Source organism: Schistosoma mansoni, chromosome 1, assembly GCF_000237925.1.
Source record: "Schistosoma mansoni strain Puerto Rico chromosome 1, complete genome".
Lineage (NCBI taxonomy): Eukaryota > Metazoa > Platyhelminthes > Trematoda > Strigeidida > Schistosomatidae > Schistosoma > Schistosoma mansoni.
The window spans coordinates 3,266,451-3,290,749 of record NC_031495.1 but is presented as its reverse complement, the minus strand read 5'-3'; the positions used below and the strand labels follow the sequence as shown (position 1 = coordinate 3,290,749).

General features: G+C 37.5%; 1 protein-coding gene across 1 annotated transcript; it reads left to right on the top strand.

Annotated features, from left to right (window-relative positions):
- Positions 1–952: 952 nt before the first annotated feature.
- Smp_152180 (putative fad NAD binding oxidoreductases) lies at positions 953–18,982 on the top strand (the record flags this gene model as incomplete). Its single annotated transcript, XM_018793006.1, is given in 6 exon segments — positions 953–1,105; positions 3,800–4,681; positions 4,707–4,721; positions 4,727–4,993; positions 18,268–18,343; positions 18,858–18,982. Coding segments are annotated over 6 exon segments (1,518 nt in total).
- Positions 18,983–24,299: the final 5,317 nt, after the last annotated feature.

The following is a 24,299-nucleotide window of genomic DNA, read 5'->3' as shown; positions in this document are numbered from 1 at the left end:
TATTAACCGCATTTATCCTTGCTACTAGAACAATAGACCAAGTCCTAGAATTGTAGATTTGCTATGTGACTACCTTATTTATAAGATCTCACTTAACATCCACATCACTGTTTACATTGACTCGTCCTTTTGTGACAGTCAGCGTAATAATGTTTAGCACTGCTGAGGAACACAGTGGAACTGAGCATAAAATGATATATTTGATTTATAAAGGAATAATTTACACAGAGTGACCACGCATGCTTGGCCGAGCTATACCACCTCTGACCTTCTCTAAGAATTAAAACTTGGATGTAAATCTTTTCCTTTATCGTATTTCTGGCTTGAAGGATCGTGTGGTTGAGAACCAATACAACTACAAACTCACAAATAACTGTCGAATTCATTTCAAATATTGCAAACGAGTGTCCATATAACCTTTTCTGAAAGCGAAGAAAAACCTGAAATAGTGCAAAGAAAGTGGGTGGTTCATACAAGCTTGTCACCAAAATATTGGATATTGCGTTGTTTATTTACTTCAGTTATGCTTATGCATACTTGTTTGCAAGTTTAAATGGGAATCAATTTAGCTTAGGTATATGTAGGCAACTGTAGAAAAATAACTAGTGATATCATTTATCTTAACTAAAGAAAGAAAATAAAGTTGCTTGTGAGAATAGTTTCGGGTATATAATATATGATATATATTTGTTGTCAACATACCCAACAATAATTCTTTTTACTTCCCCGTCGAATTATACGAAACTGTAAAGTTATAACATCCCGCCTTCTTCGGTCTTTTCGGGGTTTATTTTTTTTTTCCACCCCCATGGAAACATCCGGCTTTTTTGTGCTTTGGATTTCAGCTCCATCTTCCTGTTCATAATTCTTTGTTTCGCGTTGACCAGCTAACTGCTTTCTTGTGTTATTCAACCTGGTTTTTCCATAATGTGAGGAAATAAATGTCATTGATATGGTCAAAGGGAAGTTCCAGGCTTACTTTCCGTTTGAAAAGAATTCTTTGACGTACAGCTGCCTTCATTGTCGTGCACATTTAGCTCGTCATGACGACCTCATAAGTAAATCTTTCCAAGGAAGTCAAGGTCGAGCTTATCTATTTAATCAGGTAAACAGCCGTCTTCTTATATTTTGAAACACTTTTGACGTCATTTTTGTAGGGCAATATTGCTGTATATTAGCAAATATCTGGGTGATTTGATGCTTGAGTGAGGGATTTGATTTGCTTATTTATGGGCTTCGTTTCGTGTTCTCCAATTGGCTCAGATCTCTTCTGTGAGTCCAAACACTGATACTCTGCGGTTTAGTCAGTTCCAGTCAAGGTTTTTGTCTATTACTCCATCGAACATGGCATAAACATTGGAACAGTTGATTAACTTAACCTTATAACCAAAGATTAGTTTGATAAGTTAGTATTTTCTGAGCTTACTCAGATGTTACAGGAAGAACACTCAAGGATTTTTATTGTAATGTTGTAATTTTAGTGACTGCTTTGACTGTACTACATTATATTCCATTTCTATTTAAGTAAAGTAGTGAGTTTACAAAGTACTTGTTTATGTACTCCACTTATAACCGCATTGACGTGATGAGGTTGTATTATTTTTTATTCTGAAGCTTAGTAACAGTACTCAGCTGCGTAAACCTAACTAGGGAATGTGGAATGCAAATTGATAGTCCAGTGAAGGAAAGCCGAATACCTTAACCACTAAACTTACTTCACAAATTACTTTAAGTAGTCTGATTTATTTGAATCTCAAGTAAATCTATGATATCCATGTCTAAAAGCATATCCTGCTTCTGAATCTCAGTTAGCCAGATTGTATTTGTTACCAGCACTCAGAGGTTTAAATGATTTTAATACACAATGTAGTTGCACTACTACATTTATGCAGATCGTCAACTTTGGTTTATATTTGATTAATGTTTAGTTTCCGAGCGGTTTTGTGTAGACTTTTCCCTTTGGTAGGACATCTATGGGACTCTTTGAATTTGTTAAGATTAATTAGGATCCTTGTTTGGAGATTACTTGTCATAAAACTTGTAGTTTAGGTTTACAACTTCATACTAATTAAACTTGGTAATCATGTAACTATTTCTGGATTCATAGCCATCGTTGCGGATGTCTATAACTTACATGACTAATAGTGTTTTCTTTTGAACGTCTACCATTGACTCAGTTTGAACTTCGTATAGCCTGGTTTTATTCAAGTACCAATAAAAGCAATTGTACTCATCTTATTTGTTTCTCATAATTATTCATTTTTTACGCTTCTCGTAACTATACGGTGTGTTTTTAATCTCTTTGACTGAATGTTTCTTCCTATTCTTGTACTAATTATAGTACTTTACACTTTAAAGTTAGATAAAATAGTGAAGACCGAGTGTTATTTGATTTTGATTATAGATAAGCCAGTACTTTGATTCAACACTTGAGGAACTTGCTTGACAAATGTAACCATCGTAAAAATAAGCCCTTAATATTATGACATTATATAACCGTCTTTTTTCCTATTTTTTGCCTTCTACTAATTGTAGTTACAAACAGTGTATCGTTGGCCAGTGTTTGTGTAACCTTATCAAATTCCCTTCGTTTTCATCTGTCTCGGTCATATTAGGTGCCTCATTCAGCGATAGTTATTCCAAGAGTGTTAGGGTCAGAAAGTTTTGGACAAATGAATATAAATGATCTAACTTACTTATTAGGTAAAAATTCATGTACTTGGCTTCGTCTGAGATGGCGATGCTACCAAGTTACTCAAACCGAATTAGACGAATCACGGTGTGAACTTGCAATTTGTTGACAAAAATTCAAGCGTCTTAACCTTAGGGTCACTGCTTCACCTTACTAGTGTGATTTCACTGCTTAAATTTCTGTGCCAAGCTATAGACTTGGTTTCATTGTCTTTTCATTATGACCCTTGGTAACCTGAAAATATATCCAGTACTTTTACTTCGATTGATGCCTCCAGCTGTTCAACAGTGTAATTTATCTCTCCGTATTTGTCACAGGTAGTTCATAGCATTTAGTCAGTACATAGTATTCTAGCTTCGACTGTGATGTAGCCAAAGCAAGTATAACACTCTATATTTTGGAAATGAAAGGCTTTTAAAGTAGACCAAATTATTTCAATCTGACTGTTATGTCACCTCGCAGGGGTAGGTTTTTCTCTTTGTTTCAATGTTATTTGTATTAGTCAACTTAAAACCATTATATGGACACCAAATAAATATTCGTTTTAGGCGTTCATTATTTTTCTGGTTTTCAACTGACTCAACACTTAACATTTATAGAATTTGAATGGTTTTTTGAAAGAGGGTACTTAATTTCTGTCAGGACCAGAGTAATGGTATGTATCAGGTTCAGGGAAGTAGTTATAACCAAAATACAAAGATGGGAAAAAATCTCAGTATTATTAAATAATAATGAGTGTAACTACTGTCTTTTAGATGAAAAGTCAGGATCTTGGCTCTTACATCTGTGAAATTTCGGTTACATTAGAGATATCTAAATCTTTCGTTGTAAAACAATAGCCTATAAAGTTTGTTGCGCTGTCAAACAAAAATTGAAAATTACTGAGGTATTGGTGTTGCTAAGTCTTCACATATAGAGGTTCCTTGGGAAATGTCGAGGGTGATGTAAGGTTCCAACAAGGTTATCATCAGAAACTATCATTCAATCTAGGGCACAAATTATCTTACCCTCTCTCTCAAACTTTTTACGCAAACTGTTGGATAATCCTAATTATGTAAATTAAATTAACTAAGTTTATTACATGTATTTTGCCTTTTGATCTCTTAGGCTGTAAATGTTCGTTGCGCTGAAGCTAAACAACGTGTTCTTCTGACCGGGTTGCATTTTGTAGCTGACATATTTTGTGCATGCTGTGATACAGCATTAGGTTGGAAGTATGAACGTGCTTTTGAACCTAGTCAACGATACAAAGAAGGCAAAGTGATAATTGAACTGGTACATTTATTTAAGGATAACAGTTGGGATGCTGAATGGTTATATCCTTTGTATCCGACAAGCTCTGTTGCTAATGGTAATAATTCAGACACAACTTTAAATTATTCAAAGCCGCATCCAATTAGTGTAAGTGACTACCATCACAGTGAAACTGGAAGATCTAAATCTTCATTAAAATTCCCACTGATTGATGCGTCTAATTCTTTATCATCCACTGATGGAGGTGTTTTTGAATCTTCGACAACTGATTTAATTGATCCTAATGAAGAAACGTGTACGGATTTCGAGCATAGTCATCATCATTCACACCCTCCTCCTCCTCTACACCGCCACCATCACCAACTTCATCATCATTTGAATACATCTCCTTCGTCCTCAACTCAGGTTCATCAGTCATCATTTTCTCTTATGTCAAATGATTCAGCGTCCTTAGCATATCGATTAAGTTCATCATTAAATGCAACGGGTTGGGCGTTTCGTATTCCACCACCAATGACATCAAACAATGATGGCCATGATAAATATTTATTACGATTATCTGATTCTGGACGTGTCAGTGATTATTCTCATACTTGCACATCAACATCAGCAACAGAGAATGTAGGACATTTAAATCCTGTTTGTTCTACGGATAATAACAACAGTGATAGTGATGATGGACACGTTGGCAATTTAATGCTAGATAGCGTGATTATCACTAATATTGATAAAAGTAACACACGTATTCATAATAATACAGATAACAAAACTAGAATAGTCTCTAGCCAAACAGGCACTAACGTTAATAATACTGATGATATTAGCAAAGAAGATGGACATTTTACCAAATCAAAGCCAACAGCTCCTGTTGCAATTAAGCTGTCTCATAAAGATCAAAACAATAATTCTGTGGATAGTAATAATAATAATAATTCTGAATATAGTTGTTTGGTAACAGATGCATATGATATTTTTGAAGATATCAACTTTAACAATGGGAATAATCATAGACCAATGGATGATTTATGCTTAAGAAAGTTATCTCAGGTAAGTTAACATTTATTTGACTTCAGTCGTTGTTTTTTATGTAATGTATGTATTCTATATACGATTTGCAATTTAGGGCATTTAACTGCGTTGGTCTGTAAATATTTATTTAATTGATACTGTCACTTAATAAATACGATATTGCATGTGTTGACGTTTGTGATTCCTACTTATACAAAGAGTTTGTCAGAAGGGGTTTTGTGGAGATTTAGTATTTTTATAGTTGAAAGCGTGAGTCAATTGAAGCTAGACCACCATGAAAAGTCTGGAAGCACTGGACGGCCGTTTCATCCTATTATGGGACTCACGCTATCAACTATGAAAATACTAAATCTCTACAAAACCCCTTCTGATAATTAATATAATCATATGCTCACTAGTGACTGACTTCGAGAAGTACATCCAGGAGTTTTAGTGAGAAGCAGTGACCAGTGGAGTTCAAACAACGTCTGTCGTGAGATATCAACTCCCTGAAGACAATTGGTGAACGGTTGCTCAACTTTGTGGATCAGTTGAAGTTAGACATTAACACCGTTGAATGCCGGCCAGCTCATTGGTCTATCGGTTAAGGGCTCTGGCTCGAGACTGGTAGATCCTGGGTCCGAATCTCACGAGTGCGGGATCGTGGATGCGCACTGCTGAGGAGTCCCAAAATGGGACGAAACGGCTGTCCACTGCTTCCAGGTTTTTCATGGTGGTCTAGCTTCAATTGACTCATGCTTTCAACAAAGAGTTTAGAAAATCAAAACTGAGAATCCCATTTTTTATTTTTTTTTGTTCATAGAAAGCTTAGTTGTACCAATATGTTGCTTCTTCACGCTTACTTTATCCTCCATATACTTAGTCAGTTAGCATTAATTGAGGAAAAGTTGAAATATTGATGATTAATTAGCTGTCGTCTTGGAAGAGCGAGAACTCGTCGACATTTAACATTCATAATTCATATGATCATTATTTCACAAATCATTTATAGCAACCGATGCGTCTTATCTTTCGCTTTTCACTTATTTTTGTTCTTTCGTGGAAAACCTTGTTGTCTTTTATTTCCTTAGTTTTATTTTGTTGTTTTTAAGCTTCGTACCATTAAGAGGCTAATTGCTGTTTTAGGCTCGATGTCGATTGGCGTTTATTAGTTTCTCGACTGTTGTATATCCCTTCATATAAGCTTATTTTAAAAAATGCAATTCTTTCCATGTCTAATTTTTAAATATGATAAAGAGCATCTAAAATTATCTTCTTGAATGATCACTGGTGTGCGTATTTAAATTCCATAATTTATAATATTATCGACGTGACGTACCAACCTTGGTTACACGGCTCAGTGTTTTAAAGGTTAAACGCTCGCCATGAGACCCTTATCCCTTAGATCCTTAGTTTGAACCCTGGTAGTAGTATTATAGACACACACTACAGCCGAGTCTCATTCTAGGGCAGAATAGATGTTCATTCTCTCCTGGTTTAACATTCAGCAGTTGCCACCAATCCCTATACTAAGGATAATTCATTGTATCATTCAACTTTTTGTATTGACTGATCATAAAAAAATTGGGTTAGAGTATTTGATTTAAGTTCATTTCATCCGTAAGATTGAGTCAGTGAGCATTTTTATGAGACCTAAAATCATAACTGCAATTAGAAATTAAAGGAATAGTTTGTTTTGTATGGAAGATACTTCCACAGATTGCTGTGTAATCGAGTTGATCTACATACTGGCTATAATCTGTAAGGTGATGGTTGTAGTCAACAGGAGACCAATCACCACCTCATACCTCTAAATAGTTCACGAAATGTGGAGTCACGTTGCAACTTGATCGATAGAATTCAATCTACACTAAGAAGGACCTGACATACATGACATTAGTCACTACCCAGTGATCGGTAAATTGTAAATTACTACAATGTTAATGTGAAGTTTATTTCCTCATATTAATTTTTATCACACGTTTCAACTAGGTACACCGGAATCGGTAAAATGTATTTATTAAAATGACAATTTTAAAAGTACAAATCTATATTTAGCACCTTTCAATATATAATCTGTACTAATACATAAATAAATGAAGTATGTTTTAAGTAGCTTATACAGTTTGACTCACGTTCAAATGTATAATATACGTGACATTTATTACCTGCCAGTACCTATTTATCTAATCAGAAATAATTCAGTAGAATTATTTTTGAATCGACCACCGAAAAATGAACTGTCAAAAGTCAGTTTAATTGAACTAAAATTTTATATCATCTGTGTACTTTCAAATATATTTACTTATGCCTGTTACCCCTCGTGGAGTAGCATAGGCTGCCCACTAAGATTCTCCATCGAACTCTTAATTAACAATAGAAGAATGTTTGAGACACATTTCTAACACTCAATAACTACATGAACTGATGCTCACGTTTTGGTGTGGCCACCATAGCCTTCTTCTAACGTACTTCTACACCAAACAACTATCGTCCATCAAAGTGATTGAGCATATGTAATACGTGTTACAATCACTTCAGTCGATGAGGATCTATTACCTCATCAACCGACTCGTCACCTTTTCCTATTACTAATCCATTAAAGTTAATGACTAATGGATTTACCTATTTGGAGAGCTTTTGAATAACTGATTAGTGTTTATAGATTTTGTCCCGACCGTTGCTGCTACCTTGACATGGTGGTCGGGCTTGCCTATCGTGATGAACCAATCGAGCTATACTGGCTAGAACAATCGTTCCTCAAGGTCCCATCATCCCAGGAGGTAGGTTAAAGAGCGGTAAGACTAAAAGCAGCAAACCCAAGATCCGAGGGCGAAATCGTACTGCTGACTGTACAGAGGTGTGATGGCAGTAAGGTGTTTCCCTAAGACAACCAGCATAACAGCGATGCTGCCTTCCCACAAGGAAGGGTGGGGTTAGGAAAGGTCAACCCTAAAAATTCACACCTCACCTTATCCCACGGATATCCGTCTCCGGCGGTAAGATCCCAACAAGTACGGAGCTAACACAAAAATGGCGTGTGTGATCGACCGCAAACAGTTGTCCCTTTGGCACTTCGGTGACGCTCTCAGGCCATTAAGACCGCTTCTAATCCAACTTCCTTTTCAGGTACCTCTAGAAGAACCCTTCCATGGTGTGGGCAACCAGGAAATGATAACTGCCCTCATACCTCTAACAGCACTCAAGACCACTGTATTCATAATCAATCTCTTTCTTCGATTCCTATAGTTTTTGTACACGAAATATAGGTTGAAGTCACAATTACAAATCTGTAATTGGTTAATGACCTTCTATAAACCACTAAACGCAAATGAATATTTCATCTTACAAATATTATACAAGATAATTAAGTAAATCAGCATATAGAGACGGGGATATCTTTATCTTCAAACATTTTCAATGATACAATACACGTTCACATTTTGCAATCGGTATTCTTCCTTGCACAAGCAAGTGGCTATCAGGACTCAATGGCCGAGTGGATAACGCGATGGAGTTTGTAAGCGAAAGGTACTGGGTTCGAGTCCCAGAGTGAACACCAACTCTGAGATGCAGGTACATCCAGCTGACGAGTCCCAAATGGGACGAAACGCTCATCGAACTGGATTCCACTGCTAGCCACTATCCATTTTTGCTTACCATGCTTGTGAATTAAGGCAATATCGAGGCAATACGTACAGTATGCACATATGCCAATTAGAGACTGACCAGTTGCAGTCCTAAAACATCAAAGGGAAGATCCAAACAAACTAAGTAAATTTCGGTATTCTTTCTGTTTTCTTTTTTTATTGTCTATCTATGTCTCAATTAGATATTAAACTAACTTGTTTAATTACTGTATATATATTCTTTTGTGTGTTCTCTTCATTGTTTTAACGTAATCAAAATAGTTATAAGTCACGGTTACACAGTTAGTTACACGTGGTTTACTTAGAGTTCCGAATTTTTTTTTGTTTTTTTCATATTTTAAACTAGATCATATGATACTTTTGTATCGATCCATTTTGTTGCTTATTTTTTTCGATTCATTACAAATAGTGTGTAATGTTACAATTCCAATATAAACATATATTGTTTTAAAATTAAGTTGAAGTTCAATAATGGTCTGTTGGGAGATATCAACTCACTGAAAACATTAATGAATGGGCGCTCGATTTTGTGGATTGGTTGAAGTTAGACATTAACACTTGGATGACGGCTCAGTGGTCTAGTGGTTAAGCGCTCGCACGCGAGACTAATAGGTCGTGGTCTCGAATCTCGCGAGCTGGGATCGTGGATGCGCACTACTGAGGAGTCTCACAATAGGACGAAACGGCCGTCCAGTGCTTTCAGGTTTTCTATGGTGGTCTAGCTTCAATTGACCCATGATTTCAACAATATAAAAAAAAATTACTAAAATCTCCGCAAAACCCCCTTCTGATTAAGTTGAATAAAACATTTTTACCAGAATGTTTATTAATTGCTGAATAAGATATAATTATGTTATGAAGTATCTTAAGATACAACATTTAAAAGGAAGAAATAATGTAAAAGTGACTGGTTCACTATCTTTTTGTGCCACATTTGGATTCACAACAACTTTTACTATGGTGTGTGTTACTGATGTTGACAGATATCGTACTTCAGTTTAGAAATCTATTCAAATTTACGCTAGGTGATATAATTTAAATCAAACTGTGCTGAACTTTAGATATATGATAATCTGTTCTTACAAAGTATTACATAGTTTACATACAAATACTTAAATGAAAGTTTAGGTCTCGGTAAATTATTTCTCATGGTTTACTAGTGGTGTGGTGTGTTTTACTGATGTCAACAGATACAAGTAGTATCTATCATCAATAGAAAGTGAGATGCCTGGCGGAGGAATGTTAAGAAGATCAAAGAAAAGAGAACGAGAACAGAGAATGGTTTGTATGGAAACGAAGGAACAATGAATTTTGAGACGATTGATTGATATTTCGCAAATGAATTACTTACTGTCTGGTTCTCAGATTTTACCAAGTGATTCTGTAATTTTATATTCATATACGTTTAGTTGTACCCGCCTATGTTCTCTTTCACTACATTACTACCACTACTACTTATAATAGTAGTATTGTGGTGTGGTCTACTTATATCCACACAAGTAGTATATGGTAATGGTCAGACAGAATGTATTTTGGCAAAAGGTCGATAAGGAAAGAACAGGAATGAAGTGCAAACGGTATGAAAATGCATGAACAATGAAATCAGAGAAGATGGACTGATATTTGCAAAAGGAATGGCCAAGATTGGGACAATTCATTGTTATTTTGCAAATTAACCTGTTGACTGTATGGTAATCAGAATTAAGTGAGATAGCCTGTAATTTGTGCCTAAACAAATTCGATTTTCCCCACCCGTGTTCTCAATCACTACAGTATTACTCATAACAGTGACACAAATAGTGATGAGATAGTCTTAAGTTTGTAGCTTTTGTATAACTCTTTTTTGTTTTTCTATACCTAATCTTTCATACCACTACCACTACTACTGCTACTACTCTGGAACTTGTTTTGAAATAATTTTATCTCACTGTGTTGATATTGTGTGGTAACCTAAGCTGATGAACATATCTATCGTGCTCAGTGTTGTATATAACTGAATGACAGCACAATTGTACAGTATTTTCCGAAGAACTTTAATTTATATTTATTTATTTATTTAATCACATATATATTGGTACAAAGGGCACCGGATACATATGCGCCACACAAAATAATGAGAATGGGAGAAGGAAGAAGATGTGTATATATAAAAGAAGGAAAAAAAAGAAAAGGAGAAGAGTAATGATGGGGGGAACTGAAATGTACAACCAGAAGAGCTCTCTCAGTTAGGAAAGTTATAGCCACTCTTTATGAAGAAAGTAAAAGAAGGTTACAGCAGGCACGCCACTGGCTTCTATTCTGAGCCATATCTGATAACGTCTCTAGCCACTGTGTAGCACCATCTCTCGGACCCCAGTCAGGGAGTCATGAAAGATCAACAGAAGCTAGCCCTTTGCAGCTTTCTTTCATGCCACGACACCATGTCATATACTGACCTCCTCTCCGCTTTTTCCAACCAGTCCCAGAGTCGGCAAATAATGCACAACGAGGAATTCTCTGGGACGACATTCTTAGAACATGTCCAAGCCACCGAAGTCGGTGTTTCAAGATGGTAACATCAATTGAATTATCGTCTCTGCACCCGAACACACGATGCCAAACCTCTGCATCACTAGCATGGTGTTGCCACTGGATGTCAGCAATCCTTCAGAGACAACGATGATCAAACACAGAGAGTCGTCTAACATCCTCAACTCGGAGAGACCAGGTTTCACAAGCATAGAGCAAGACTGCTCTCACCGACGCGTTGTAGGTCCGATTTTTTACAGCCAGACTAACATCACGAAGGTGCCAAAGATGGCCCAGATTGGCATAAGCCGCTCTGGTTTTCATTATACGTGCATCGATTTCATCACTCACGCCACCACCAGCACTTATGTAGCTACTTAGATACGCGAACTTCTCAACTACTTCAATCTGCTCACCATCTAGGGTGAGTGCAGGATGAGAATCCTGCCAGTCTTGTTGGAGTACCTTGTACTTGGAGGGTGCAAAGCACATGCCGTACCTGCGGACACTGATTGCCAACTGATTAAGTGCGGATTGCATGCCTTGGGCATTATCACACAGTAAGACAATATCATCCGCATACTCAAGGTCGAGAAGTCGTTCTCCAGGCAGCAGATCCACACCGCCATTACTTACATCCATCAGAGCTGTTTCCAGGATGTCATCGATGGCAAAGTTGAAGAGGAATGGTGAGATTGTGCAACCCTGCCTAACCCCACTGCTCGAATGGAACAAGGGAGAAAGGTGGTTATATGCCCTCACTCTGCCTGAGATGTTAGTAGACAGGACCTTTAAGATGTTAATGAACTTCTCAGGCACACCCTTCTTCAATAGACAATCCCAGAGAACAGTCCTGTCCAACGAATCGAAGGCAGCCCTTATATCAAGAAACACTACGATTGTTGGCCTGCGATAAGTATGACGGTGTTCTAACATTTGGCGGAGGGTGAAGATATGATCAATGCATCCTCGACCAGAACGAAAGCCAGCCTGCTCCTCGCGAGTCAATCGTTCTCGGGTTTTAAACAACCTACGAAGAATGATAGAAGCCAATAGTTTGTACGCAATCGGAAGTAGACTTATCCCCCGATAGTTATTACAGGAACAACGTGGACCCTTTTTAAAGATAGGGACGACTATCGACTCATTCCATGATGTTGGAACACTTTCTGACTCCCAAAACTTTGCAAACAACACAGTCAATTCCTTAGTCAGAAAGTCACCGCTATCTTTAAAAAGAGCCGGAGGTAAGTCATCTGGGTCCGGTGATTTGTAACGTTTCAAGAGTTGGAGTTCCTTGCAAACTTTCGCCTCGTTTGGTGGATCAGTCGTCACCGGCCATGGGGGGCAGGACAAACTGGTTGATGTTGCCGGAGCAGCAGGCCAGTTGAACTGCCCTTCGAAAAATTCCGCCCATCATCCAAGACGTCGAGAGATGTTAGCGATTGGCATCCCATCATCCCCGTAGATTGTTTCACTCATACCAGACTTCTTGCTGCCAGTGGCTCGGATGAGTTGGAAGAGCTTCCGGCAGTTACCAGATGCAGCTGCTGCTTCCATCTCATTAGCACGCTCCGACCACCAGGCTTCTCGGTTCTTACGCAAGCTTTGCCCAATTTCATTATGTAACAGCCTTCGTTTGTGGTCATACTCACGATCAACCGGAGTAGACCGACGGGCTTCCATCAGTTGTAAGGAGCCAGAGGAAACCCAGTACTTGTAAGCGGGACGTTTCGCGAAGCCGCAAGTGGCTTTACTCGCCATTTTCATGGCGTCGTGAAGATGCAACCAATGCTCATCTATACTTTTCGGTGGGGTGGTAGCTAGCCTAGAGGCTAGCTCCGCTCGATACTTACTTGCAACAGAAGTTGCAGCCAGTTTACTAACATCGATCCGTTGATGGCGGTCAATCCTTCGGCCACTGAAAAGTAAGGTGAGATTGGCGCAGACCAGGGCATGATCAGACTCCAGATAGGTACTCCAAAAGGAGCGGCAGTCTTGTACACAACCACGCCAGCGGTAGCTGATCGCGATGTGATCAATCTGAGTCCAGGCTTGGGATGCAGAGGGAGGACGCCAGGTGGCACACCGGCGATGACTGTGCCGGAAGTTAGTGCTGGCCAGAAACAGGTTGTGGTCTGCTCACAGTTGCAGCAAACGGTCCCCGTTATCTGTCCTGCGACCAACAAGTCCCCATCGGCCACCTAAACGAGTCTCTTCTGTGCCTAGACGCCCGACCTGTGCATTCAAGTCTCCGGCTAGTACTACAATATCTGTCGAACGCGCTTTCTGGAGAAGAACTGTTAACTGATGGTAAAACTCATCCTTGATTGCATCCGGGCTGCAATCTGTCGGGGCATAGGCGGAGATGACGAAAAGACACCGTTTCTCACGTCGATTTCTTCTCACTTTGATGGAACTTTCTAATCTAACAGCACATAACCGACTGTTAATGGGGATCCAATCGATTAGTGCTGCCTCAGCTCTAGCGCTTAGTGCGACACCAACGCCAGCAAGACCAGACGAGGATGCCACAGGGTCGACGGATAAGCGCACGTGAAACAAGCTTTTCGAAGCGACAGATGGAGAGCGAATTTGTAGTACTTCACTAGAGTCTTGAATACTGGTCTCGGATAGACAACAAACGTCAACATTAAGACCTTCCAAAGACATAGCCAGCCCTATCTGTTGTCCGATCTGCATTAGTGTGCGAACGTTGAAGGAAGCCAGTTTGAACGGCGTACGTGGTTTCAGAAAGACTGCTTCAGCATTCAAAATTGGTGGAAGCATTCACTTTCGACCAAACAGCGACTAGAGATCGTTTAGATGGAACAGAGTTTCCACCAAGAGCGAGCTGCTGCATAAGTTGAAAAGTAAGGTTACACAAATTGGGGATAAAAGGGGGTGAGTTAGCGATATGGTAAATAATAATAATAATAATAATAATAATAATAATAATAATAATAATGATAATGCAAATTGTCTTTCTTCTATTAGGAACGAGAGCAGTGTAGTTAGTGTAGTGCGTCATTTCATGTCATTTGTGTGTGGGCTGTGATACTGCCCGGGTGCCCAAATCGAAGCAGGTGGTTTTCTTAGGGGGCCACGCGCCGAGCCTTTGACCTAAAGATCTGATCCACAAGGCAGTGGAGCATCGTGAGGAGACGCAGTCCCATGGTAGTCGGTGACCAATAACTAGTTCATACGCCGTTTGTTCTCTCAGGATACTGGAGCCCATGTGCACCATTGGTTTGGAATGAGGGTTTTCCAACTCCCCTAGGTGGACCCTCCGTGTCCACCAACCTGGTTAAAGCGCCGAACATTCGCTTTTCGTCCTCTCACTTTCGTAAACAACAGTAATGCCACGAGAAGGTAGTGAGTAGGACTTCCGTGGCAGAGGCTATATACGCGTGGCCATGTGAGAGCAATTGGAGAGGGAGAGCGGACTCTCCCCACTCTCAGCCGTACCAGGGCATTTGGGGGCGAGAGAACTTTAATGATTGATTATGATTGTTTGAGAATCATTGTAGACAACTTGGTCTGAATTTATTTCAGACTTAAGTTTTCCTGATGTAATAACTGATGAATTGACCAGTGTATTCATGAAACAATCATTCGTGAATATGAAGGTTTGAGGAAAACAACAATAAGAACTGTAGTAATGGATAATTAGATTTGTTTGGTAGGTTGTCAATAATGAATCGTGAAATGGAAACTTCTTCGTCTTTTGTAAATATTTTCATAGGTGAAATCATGAGTCAATTGAAGCTAGACCACCATGAAAAACCTAGAAGCACTGGAAGACCGTTTCGTCCTATTGTGGGACTCCTCAGTAGCAGTGCGCATCCACGATCCCACTTCGCGAGATACGAATCCAGGACCTATCAGTCTCGCGCCAAAGCACTTAACCTCTAGACCACTGAGCCGGCATCCAGTGGTGTTAATGTCTAACTTCTAAATATGTTGTTTGTAAAACATTCCTCTCATAATAGAGAAACAAAGACTGCGTAAAATATTTGAAAAAAGTGTTTTACTTCAGTTTTTAATGTTAGTCAACGATTTTATTGGTCAGATTTTAAGTTTGATTACCCTAATATTTTCTGTTTTCTTCGTATGTCCATGTAATTAATAACTCTTCGTGTATAACATGTGTATCATAATAGTTTTCGTTGAAATAAACTCCCTATTTCACCAGTTGATATCCTTACACCGAATACCTGTTCATCACAAATCAATAACCATTTATATACCTTTCCGTTGTATTGAATTCGTTCATAGTCTCCTGGAAAGGATTCTTTGTTGATTCACTAATATTCAATAAATCATCACCTATCATGTAATTATAGGACTATATTGGGTTTCAGTTCACTAAGAAAATAAAGGGATACTGTTTGTTAAAGATGATTAGATTGTTGAAAGCTTCACGATTATATAGTATGGATAAATAAAATCAATAGTTTGTAACTAATTGGTTAAGATTTAAGATCGGTTATAAACGCACTAATCTTTTGCTTCTCTCCAAATACTAAATATAATATTATTGGGTACTTTTGTTCATCGTTTCGGTTCTTTTGGCTTTTTCTCTTTGTTTACGCTATAATCCGCATGTTTAGATTTGCTTGCTGTCAGTTTTCAACTAGTTATGATAGCATGAAATGGAGTGACTTGAGTCATCGGTTTGAAAATTTCCTAAATGTTGAATGACTGCTTAAGTCAACTGGAAGCTCATGAATTGGGTATATTTGCAATATTAACAGACGTTATACTCCTCAAGAAGTTCGAACTAGCGTTGAGTTTCAACTGGGGTGAAAGCTCAACACTAAGGTCGACAATAATTTAGTACGTCCATGGAATTCGTTTTACAAACCAATGTTTGGTGATTGAAGGTAATCGGGAAAAATTCAACTGCATTCCCATCTGATTCTTGATGAGATTAGATTTCATCAACTAGTGTAAATTTATCATTCCTACAAGCAATAAGTTACGAGACGAATAGTTCTATTATGATTCCTCATATTTTGACTCTAGAGTGATTCAGTTTCGAATCTCATAGGTGTTACAAGTCCTTAAACTTGTAGACATAACTTAATAAATAATTCCAGATAGTAAGAAACTCATGCCTAAGACTTCCTTCCACCATCTAAACTCCAAAAATAGTACATGTAGTGTTGAGCCACTTGAATTACTTGCCGTATAATCACTTGGTTGATAGAAAGAATTCGATAAACATAACATCATTTACCGATAGGTGGTTAATTAATATGTTTGACATCTTTTTGTAATATTTTATTGGTTTCGTTTTATGTGTCAATGTATGACACTGTCAGTCAGTCAGTCAGTCAAATGCAGGTACATGTGTACATTAGTCGAAGCTGCAATACCGCATCAGCAAACCGAGATGAAATTGTCAAAGCAAATCTCAGAGTAGTAGGTGTAATGACATTATTAATAGTAATAAAAAAGATTAGGCGTCCAAGATACGATTCGAGTAAATGTTAACTGATGGGAATAAAATTTACATGGAATTTAGAAACAGGATCAAAGGGAGAACAAAGAGCCTTGTCGTTCAAAGTTTATAACCATTGGCTACGATAATTGCGCACCTACGTACATGGCTCAGCTCAATAGTCAGTGTCCTCATGGACTGGTGCCATGTCCTGATACGGCCGTCCTAACCTTTCTTTCAACTTACTCCTACGTCAGCCATCATCACGCGTCTAGGTAGTTGGTGGACGAGCTTACATAATACATATCCTAACCGTCTCAGTCGACAAAGATTCATTAACTCGTCAATGGACTTGCTATTTCCACCTAGTAATCTGCTTTTAACCTCAGGATTGTCAATCCATGATCCCAAAATATACGAGCGGTGACTCAGAGACACCTATAGTCAAATACTAGTAACTTACTAGTATCCTTTATTTTTCAAGGTGTCAATTCACAACCATTAGGTAGAACAGTGTGTGTAGTAGCACGGTATACTAGTCATTTTGTTTGCAGACGGATATCTTACCTCCGCTTCAAGTGAGGCAATTTGGCAAAACCAACTGGACTTTCTCAATTCGTGCCAAGATTTCGTTAGACACTACTCGGAACTGCGGAAATGTAGTGTTTAGTAGTACTTGATGTTATTAACAATATGGATTTAAATCTCGATGTATATCAGTATTTCTTTAGTTCTATTTTATCTCAATAAATCATTATGAAACTGAGTCCCGACATTGTATAGAGCATCGTTGGTACAACCATTTTGTATAGGTGTTTTGTGTCTATGTGTAAATTGCGGTTTTACATGTTTCTTTTACGAAAAAGTAATTCAAAAACAATACATGAATGAATATTTATTTATTTGCCCCCAAATACCTGGTACGGCTGAGAGTGGGGAGAGTCCGCTCTCCTTTGAAAAATGCTCTCATATGGCTACGCGTATATAGCCTCTGCCACGGAAGTCCTACTCACTACCTTCTCGTGGCATTACTGTTGTTTACGAAATTGAGAGGACGAAAAGCTAATGTGCGGCGCTTCAACCGAGTTGGTGGACACGGAGGGTCCACCTAGGGGAGTTGGAAAACCCTGACTCCAAACCAATGGTGCACATGCGCTGGCTCCAGTATCTTGAGGTAACAAACGGCGTATGAATCAATCGTTGGTCACCGACTACCATGAGACTGCATCTCCTCACGATGCTCCACTGCCTTGTGGATCAGATCTTTAGGTCAAAGGTTCCGGGTGTGCCCCCCCCCTTAAGAAAATCACCTGTTTCGGTTCTGGCACCTGGATAGCATCATAGCCCTCGCACAAATCAAATGAACGGCGCATATATATCTAGTGCCCCTTTGTACCAATATTTATGTGTTTAAATAATAATAGATAATTTATTTATTTATATTGTATTCTAATCACTAACTGATTCCTTTCCATTTTTCACTATGATTTTCTAGTTTTCAACACCACAAGCTAGAAGAATTTCTAAAATCAATACACAAAATTTACGAGTTACATTCAATTCTAATTTAGGTAAACGTAATCGTAAACGTTCAAAACATCGATTACGTGCTTCTTCTGCTTCACCTTCAAGAGATTTTCTATTACCTAATGGTTCAGAAGAAGAAGATGATGATGATGAAGAAGAAACAGATGATCTATCGAATTTTACTCATTTTAATAATCAATCACAAAATATTGTTAAAGTACAAGATTGAATTTCTTTTCATTATCATTTTGAATTCAAAAAACTACACTGAATGTCCATGAATTTCACACACACACACACACACTTGCACACACACACACAATAAGCCTTTGTATGATTTTAAATACTGTGGACTAATAAACCATATGTCTTTCGAGCCATCTTTGATTTAGATTAAACAGTTTACTTTAAAAAAATAATAATAACCAATTCTATCCTAGTAACATATCTCCTATTCATTGCTTATTGTTTGGCGGTTTATTTTTCTTTCAGCTTCCTTGTTTTCTTTTCTTTTGTGAACATTAGATTAATCCTAATCTTATATATATAAAGAAACCCGCCCCCCATTATTTTACAATCAACTAATGTATATCATTAACATAAACCTTTAATATATATATATCCAGTTTCTAGGCTATCAAAGCTTATATCTTATTCAATTAGAACTGTCCAAGTCATATGATCTTCAATGCATAAATATCTATATATATGAAACTGATATCTCTTCAATATCTTCCTTTTTCTTCTTATAATTATTTTGATAATCGATTAGAAACAATGGAATGTTCCAATGGATCATTTGTATGCATGGCAACGTTAAAATTGGGAATAAAAATGAATATTATTCATGTTATGATTATAAATAGAATCAAAAACAAACTGGTGATTGTTAATTAGTTACTTGCTTGATGGATAGTTTCAATTTTATTGATTATTTAACTTTAGTTATCTTTCCTTCTTTCTTTCTCTCTTTCCTTCTTTCCTTCTTATGAATACAAAGAAAAGTAACATTTTGACGTAATTTTACTTTTCTTTCTTCATATTACAAATTGTTACATAATAATAATAATAATAATAATAATAATAATAATTTGTTACTATGGTTTTAATATTAACATCATTAATAATAAGAACACATACTAAACCCCTTGATATGATATTGAATTTTAAAAGAGAAAAACAAAGGGAGGGGGGTATCTGTAAAATTTTTAATCGATTATTATTGACTGTGTCTTAGTTACTATGTTCTATGTTATTTTTCATTTTTCTGAGATTGTTTTATTGTTGTATTTGTGAAGAAATTTTATGTTTCCCATTTTTTTTAAAAAATTTTGTTTCTTTCATTTCATTGACTCTTAGAATATCTAAATGAAGTCATATTTTATTAAAATAAAAGAAGTTCGATAATGTTTTTCTCTTTTAAAGCAATATTCATCATTCTCTATTGTCAAGCATACAATCGAAACAGGTCATATGAGAGATCTTAACTTGGCTTTTATGGTGTTTGGATAGTGTAATAAAAGGAGATGAAGATTATCAGAACTATGTGATGATATATTGGCGCAATACATTTCGAACAATCTGATCACACATAGTATACTTGTTAAGAACATTTATATATAAAAATAAAAGGTTAACTAGACTGGAAATGGGGGGTAAGATGTCAGAAAGTGTATATATTCGACTGAAGTGAGTTACATTTCATGACTGATATAGTGCGTTCTGTTGACTAATAAAGAATGTAACTCACCTGTGGGTTTGTCTGATGCGAGGTCACCTGAAATGTGAGAGCGTGAATATTTAAGTTTGAACTTGTAATCTGTGATTATGTGAAGACATGTGTTTATGAACAAGTGTAGAATAGTTTGGGAAGTAATCATGTTACCCCCTTCTGATAGTGATCATATACTCACTAGTGACTGGCTCCATGAGGTATTTCCTGAAGTCCTAGTGAGAAGCAGTAACAAGTGGAGTTCAACCAGGTCTGTTGTGAGATAGTAACTCACTGAAGACATTGGTGGATGTTTGCTCAATTTCGTGGATCGGTTGAAGTTAGACATTAGCACCGTTGGATGCCGACTCAGTGGTCTAGTGGTTAAGCGCTCGTGCGAGAGTCTGATAGGTCCTGGGCTTGAATCTCGTGAGGCGGCATCGTGTATGTGTACTGTTGAGGAGTCCCACAATAGGACGAGTTGGCCGTCCAATGCTTCCAGGTTTTCTACGGTGGTCTAGCTTCAATTGACTCATGATCCTCAACTATATAATAATGATAATAATGTGAAAACAATTTGAAACCTAATCACTCTGGATAATAAGCTAATATTACCAAGGTAGGTTTAAGATGAGAACAAACTATTTTTGAATGCACAAAGGGGGTTTGAATTTTCGCATGGATGAGGCTTCAATAAACCTTAGCATACTCCCTTTTACACTTTTATACAACACCACAAAAGCCGAGTTAGGATCAATCTTATGACCTGTTTCGATTATATATTTGGCAATAGAGGATGATGAATGTTTCTCCTCTACTTTCATCTAGTCATTTGATTCTATTTGTTTTGTGCAACCATTTTGGTACAAATAGGACGAAATGCGCATCCTGGATTCCACTGCTAGCCATTATCCATCTTTACTTAGAATGCTTGTGAATTAAGGCAATATCGAGGCAATACTCACAGTGTGCACATATGCCAATAAGAGACTGACCAGTTGCAGTCCTAACATATCAATGGGAAGATTCAAACGAACAATACTAAGTGAATTCATTTTGATACATGTTCACACACATTAATTTTCAGATCACGATTGCTCCTCCCTATATAGATGTGACCACATTTACGTTTAAATTGGTAAACGCAGTGGGATGTGACACAATCGTTTTCATGTCTTTTAGGTTTTGGATCAAGCATGAACCTCGTTCTTTCTTTAATAATGACCTACGCTACACAATACGTTTTGTTGATGACTGATTTAAGCTTTTGTTTCTTTTAATCACTATTTGAGACAATTTAATGCAAAACTAATCGTTGGTAATAGGCTAATTTATTAATTTAATCCAATGATAAACTATGAATTACTGTTTGAGTCTGAACTATAAATGATTATGCATGTCATAGCTTAAAAATTGACGTAGATAAGATGGGTTCATAATTTGGAAGTTCAACAGTGAAGTTATGTATTTCAACCAGTAAAACTTCACTTTATATAGAATACTTCATTTTTCATTATATTTGATTATCTGATTTGTACACCGATATACAAGTTTTCTATAAGTGATCTCAATCAGCTATTTGAGTCAGAAAACAGAGACTGAGTAGGAATTTTCAATACAAATGTCAAGACAGTTCTACTGTATGAGGCAGAAACCTGGGGAACTACGAAAACCATCATCCAGAAGTTACAGGTGTTTATTAACAGTTGTCTACGCAAAATACTTCGGATCCATTGACCGGACACTATCAGTAACAACCTGCTGTGGAAGAGAACAAACTAGATTCCAATGGAGGAAGAAATCAGGAAGAAGCGCTGGAAGTGGATAGGACACACATTGAGGAAATCACCCAACTGCGTCACAAGGCAAGCCCTCACATGGTATCCTGAAGGCTAAAGGAGGAGAGAAAGACCAAAAAACACATTACGCCGAAAAATGGAGAAAGACATGAGAAAAATGAAGAAAAGTTGGATAGAACTTCAAAGGAAGGCCCAGAACAGAGTGGGTTGGAGAATGCTGGTGGGTGGCCTATGCTCCATTAGGAGTAACGGGCGAAAGTAAGTAAGTAAGTAAGTAAGTAAGATGATTGATTTTACTTCACGAAGGCAGGTATATGCTTGGAAAAAACGTGAAATAGTTTTCAAGAAATTACATAGTTAATTTAACTGTGATACGATAGACAGATAGTCTTGTTTTAATATCGTTAGTTACCTAGTGATTTACAATTTATACACTATAGAATGTTTGTTTCTTTGTTTAATATTCTGTAAATGAATAAGTATAAGGACCAATATTATTCTGTGTGTTGCGATACTTATCCATTTAGTCATTGTTATATGAACAAAGTTATATGACCAGAATTCTGATCAATATATTACAAGTATAACCATATTCCCACGCAATATCGTTTTTGTTACTGTAACCAAGTGAAGATATTATACATCGTTAAAAAAATTAAGTTAGATACATGTTACATTTAGTGATGGTTAAATTATGTTGATATTCAATCATGATTACTAGGCCATTTTACAAGTTCTTCACTAGTATTACATTTCAGTAGTGGACGTTTATGTTTTTATTTATTTATTTATTTACACATATAAATATTGGTGCAAGGGGGCACCAGATATATATGCGCCACACAAAACAATGAAAATGGGAAGAGAAAGGGGTAAGATGCATTTAAAAAAAAAGAAAAAAAAGGTAATGGTGAGAGAAACTGAAATGTACAACAGAAAGAACTCTCTCAGATAAGGAGGTTATAACCACTCTTTATGCAGAAATTGAAAGAACGTTACTTCACGATCGCCATTGGCTTCTATTCTGAGCCATATCTGATAACGTCTCTAGCCACTGTGTAGCACCATCTCTCGGAACCCAGTCAGGGAGTCATGAAGGACCAATAGAAGCCAGTCCTTTGCAGCTTTCTTTTATACCACGACACCATGTTATACACTGACCACCTCTCTGCTTTTTCCAACCAGTCCCAGAGTCGGCAAATAATGTACAACGAGGAATTCTCTGGGACGACATTCTTAGAACATGTCCAAGCCACCGAAGTCGGTGTTTCAAGATGGTAACATCAATTGAATTATCGTCTCTGCGCCCGAACACACGATACCGAACCTCTGCATCACTAACATGGTGTTGCCACTGGATGTCAGCAATCCTTCAGAGACAACGATGATCAAACACAGAGAGTCGTCTAACATCCTCAACTCGGAGAGACCAGGTTTCACAAGCATAGAGCAAGACTGCTCTCACCGACGCGTTGTAGGTCCGATTTTTTACAGCCAGACTAACATCACGAAGGTGCCAAAGATGGCCCAGATTGGCATAAGCCGCTCTGGTTTTCATTATACGTGCATCGATTTCATCACTCACGCCACCACCAGCACTTATGTAGCTACCTAGATACGCGAACTTCTCAACTACTTCAATCTGCTCACCATCTAGGGTGAGTGCAGGATGAGAATCCTGCCAGTCTCGTAAGAGTAATTTGCACTTTGAGGGTGCAAAGCACATGCCGTACTTGCGGACACTGATTGCCAACTGATTAAGTGCGGATTGCATGCCTTGGGCATTATCGCACAGTAAGCCTTTATGAAGTAATATAGGGAAAAGGACATGCTACGGGAATAGTTGGTATTCGATGCATTAACACAATCGATAGATAAATCCAAATATAAGTTTCTACTATATTTGCTTATATTGATTATGTCTATCTATAACCTTCAAAAGAATATCGACTCGGGCTACTTTATTACGCAACAATACAATAGCTTATGATTAAATGCTTTATGCATGCAGCACGCAAACCATTATATGACGATAAATAGTTATTTCTTTTATTAGTTACGATTTCCTTTTCATGGTACTGATTAATTTGGTGATTTTAGTCTGCTCACTGTCCTATCTAGATGTGTTTTTCTATTTGTTTAATTCACGTGTCCTGTCGTCACAAAACATGTTTCATCAGAGGAACCTTCTAGAACTGTAAGTCACTTGATTGGTGTTTTTTCCTTATTCCCAAGAAGATATATATATATATATACCCGAGCATACCTGATACCCTGGTGTAATGGTCCTTCTTACCTGCTATGACCACCCAATTGAGCTATATTGCCTGGAACACTCATTCACTTAGGTCCTATCATACAGGTCAGACCAATTTTAGAGCAGGAATTCTAAAAGCAGCAACTTAAACTCTGAGGGTAGAGTAATACTGCCAGCTGTACTGCAACATGATAGGATTATATTGTATCCCTTGGGCAACCGCACTTTATAGAAAAGTTGTTTTCCCATAACAGAAGGTGGTTAACTCCACCCCCAAAAAATATCGAGCACCATAGTCATCACTAATGATAAGGGATGAAAACTATGAAGCCAATACATTTAAAACTACTCACAAAAGTCAATGACTGGACGCTTACAGATAGAAAATTAGTTGAGTGCAATGATCATTTCACTTATCTTTGAAATCTCACTGTTGTTGATGAGTTA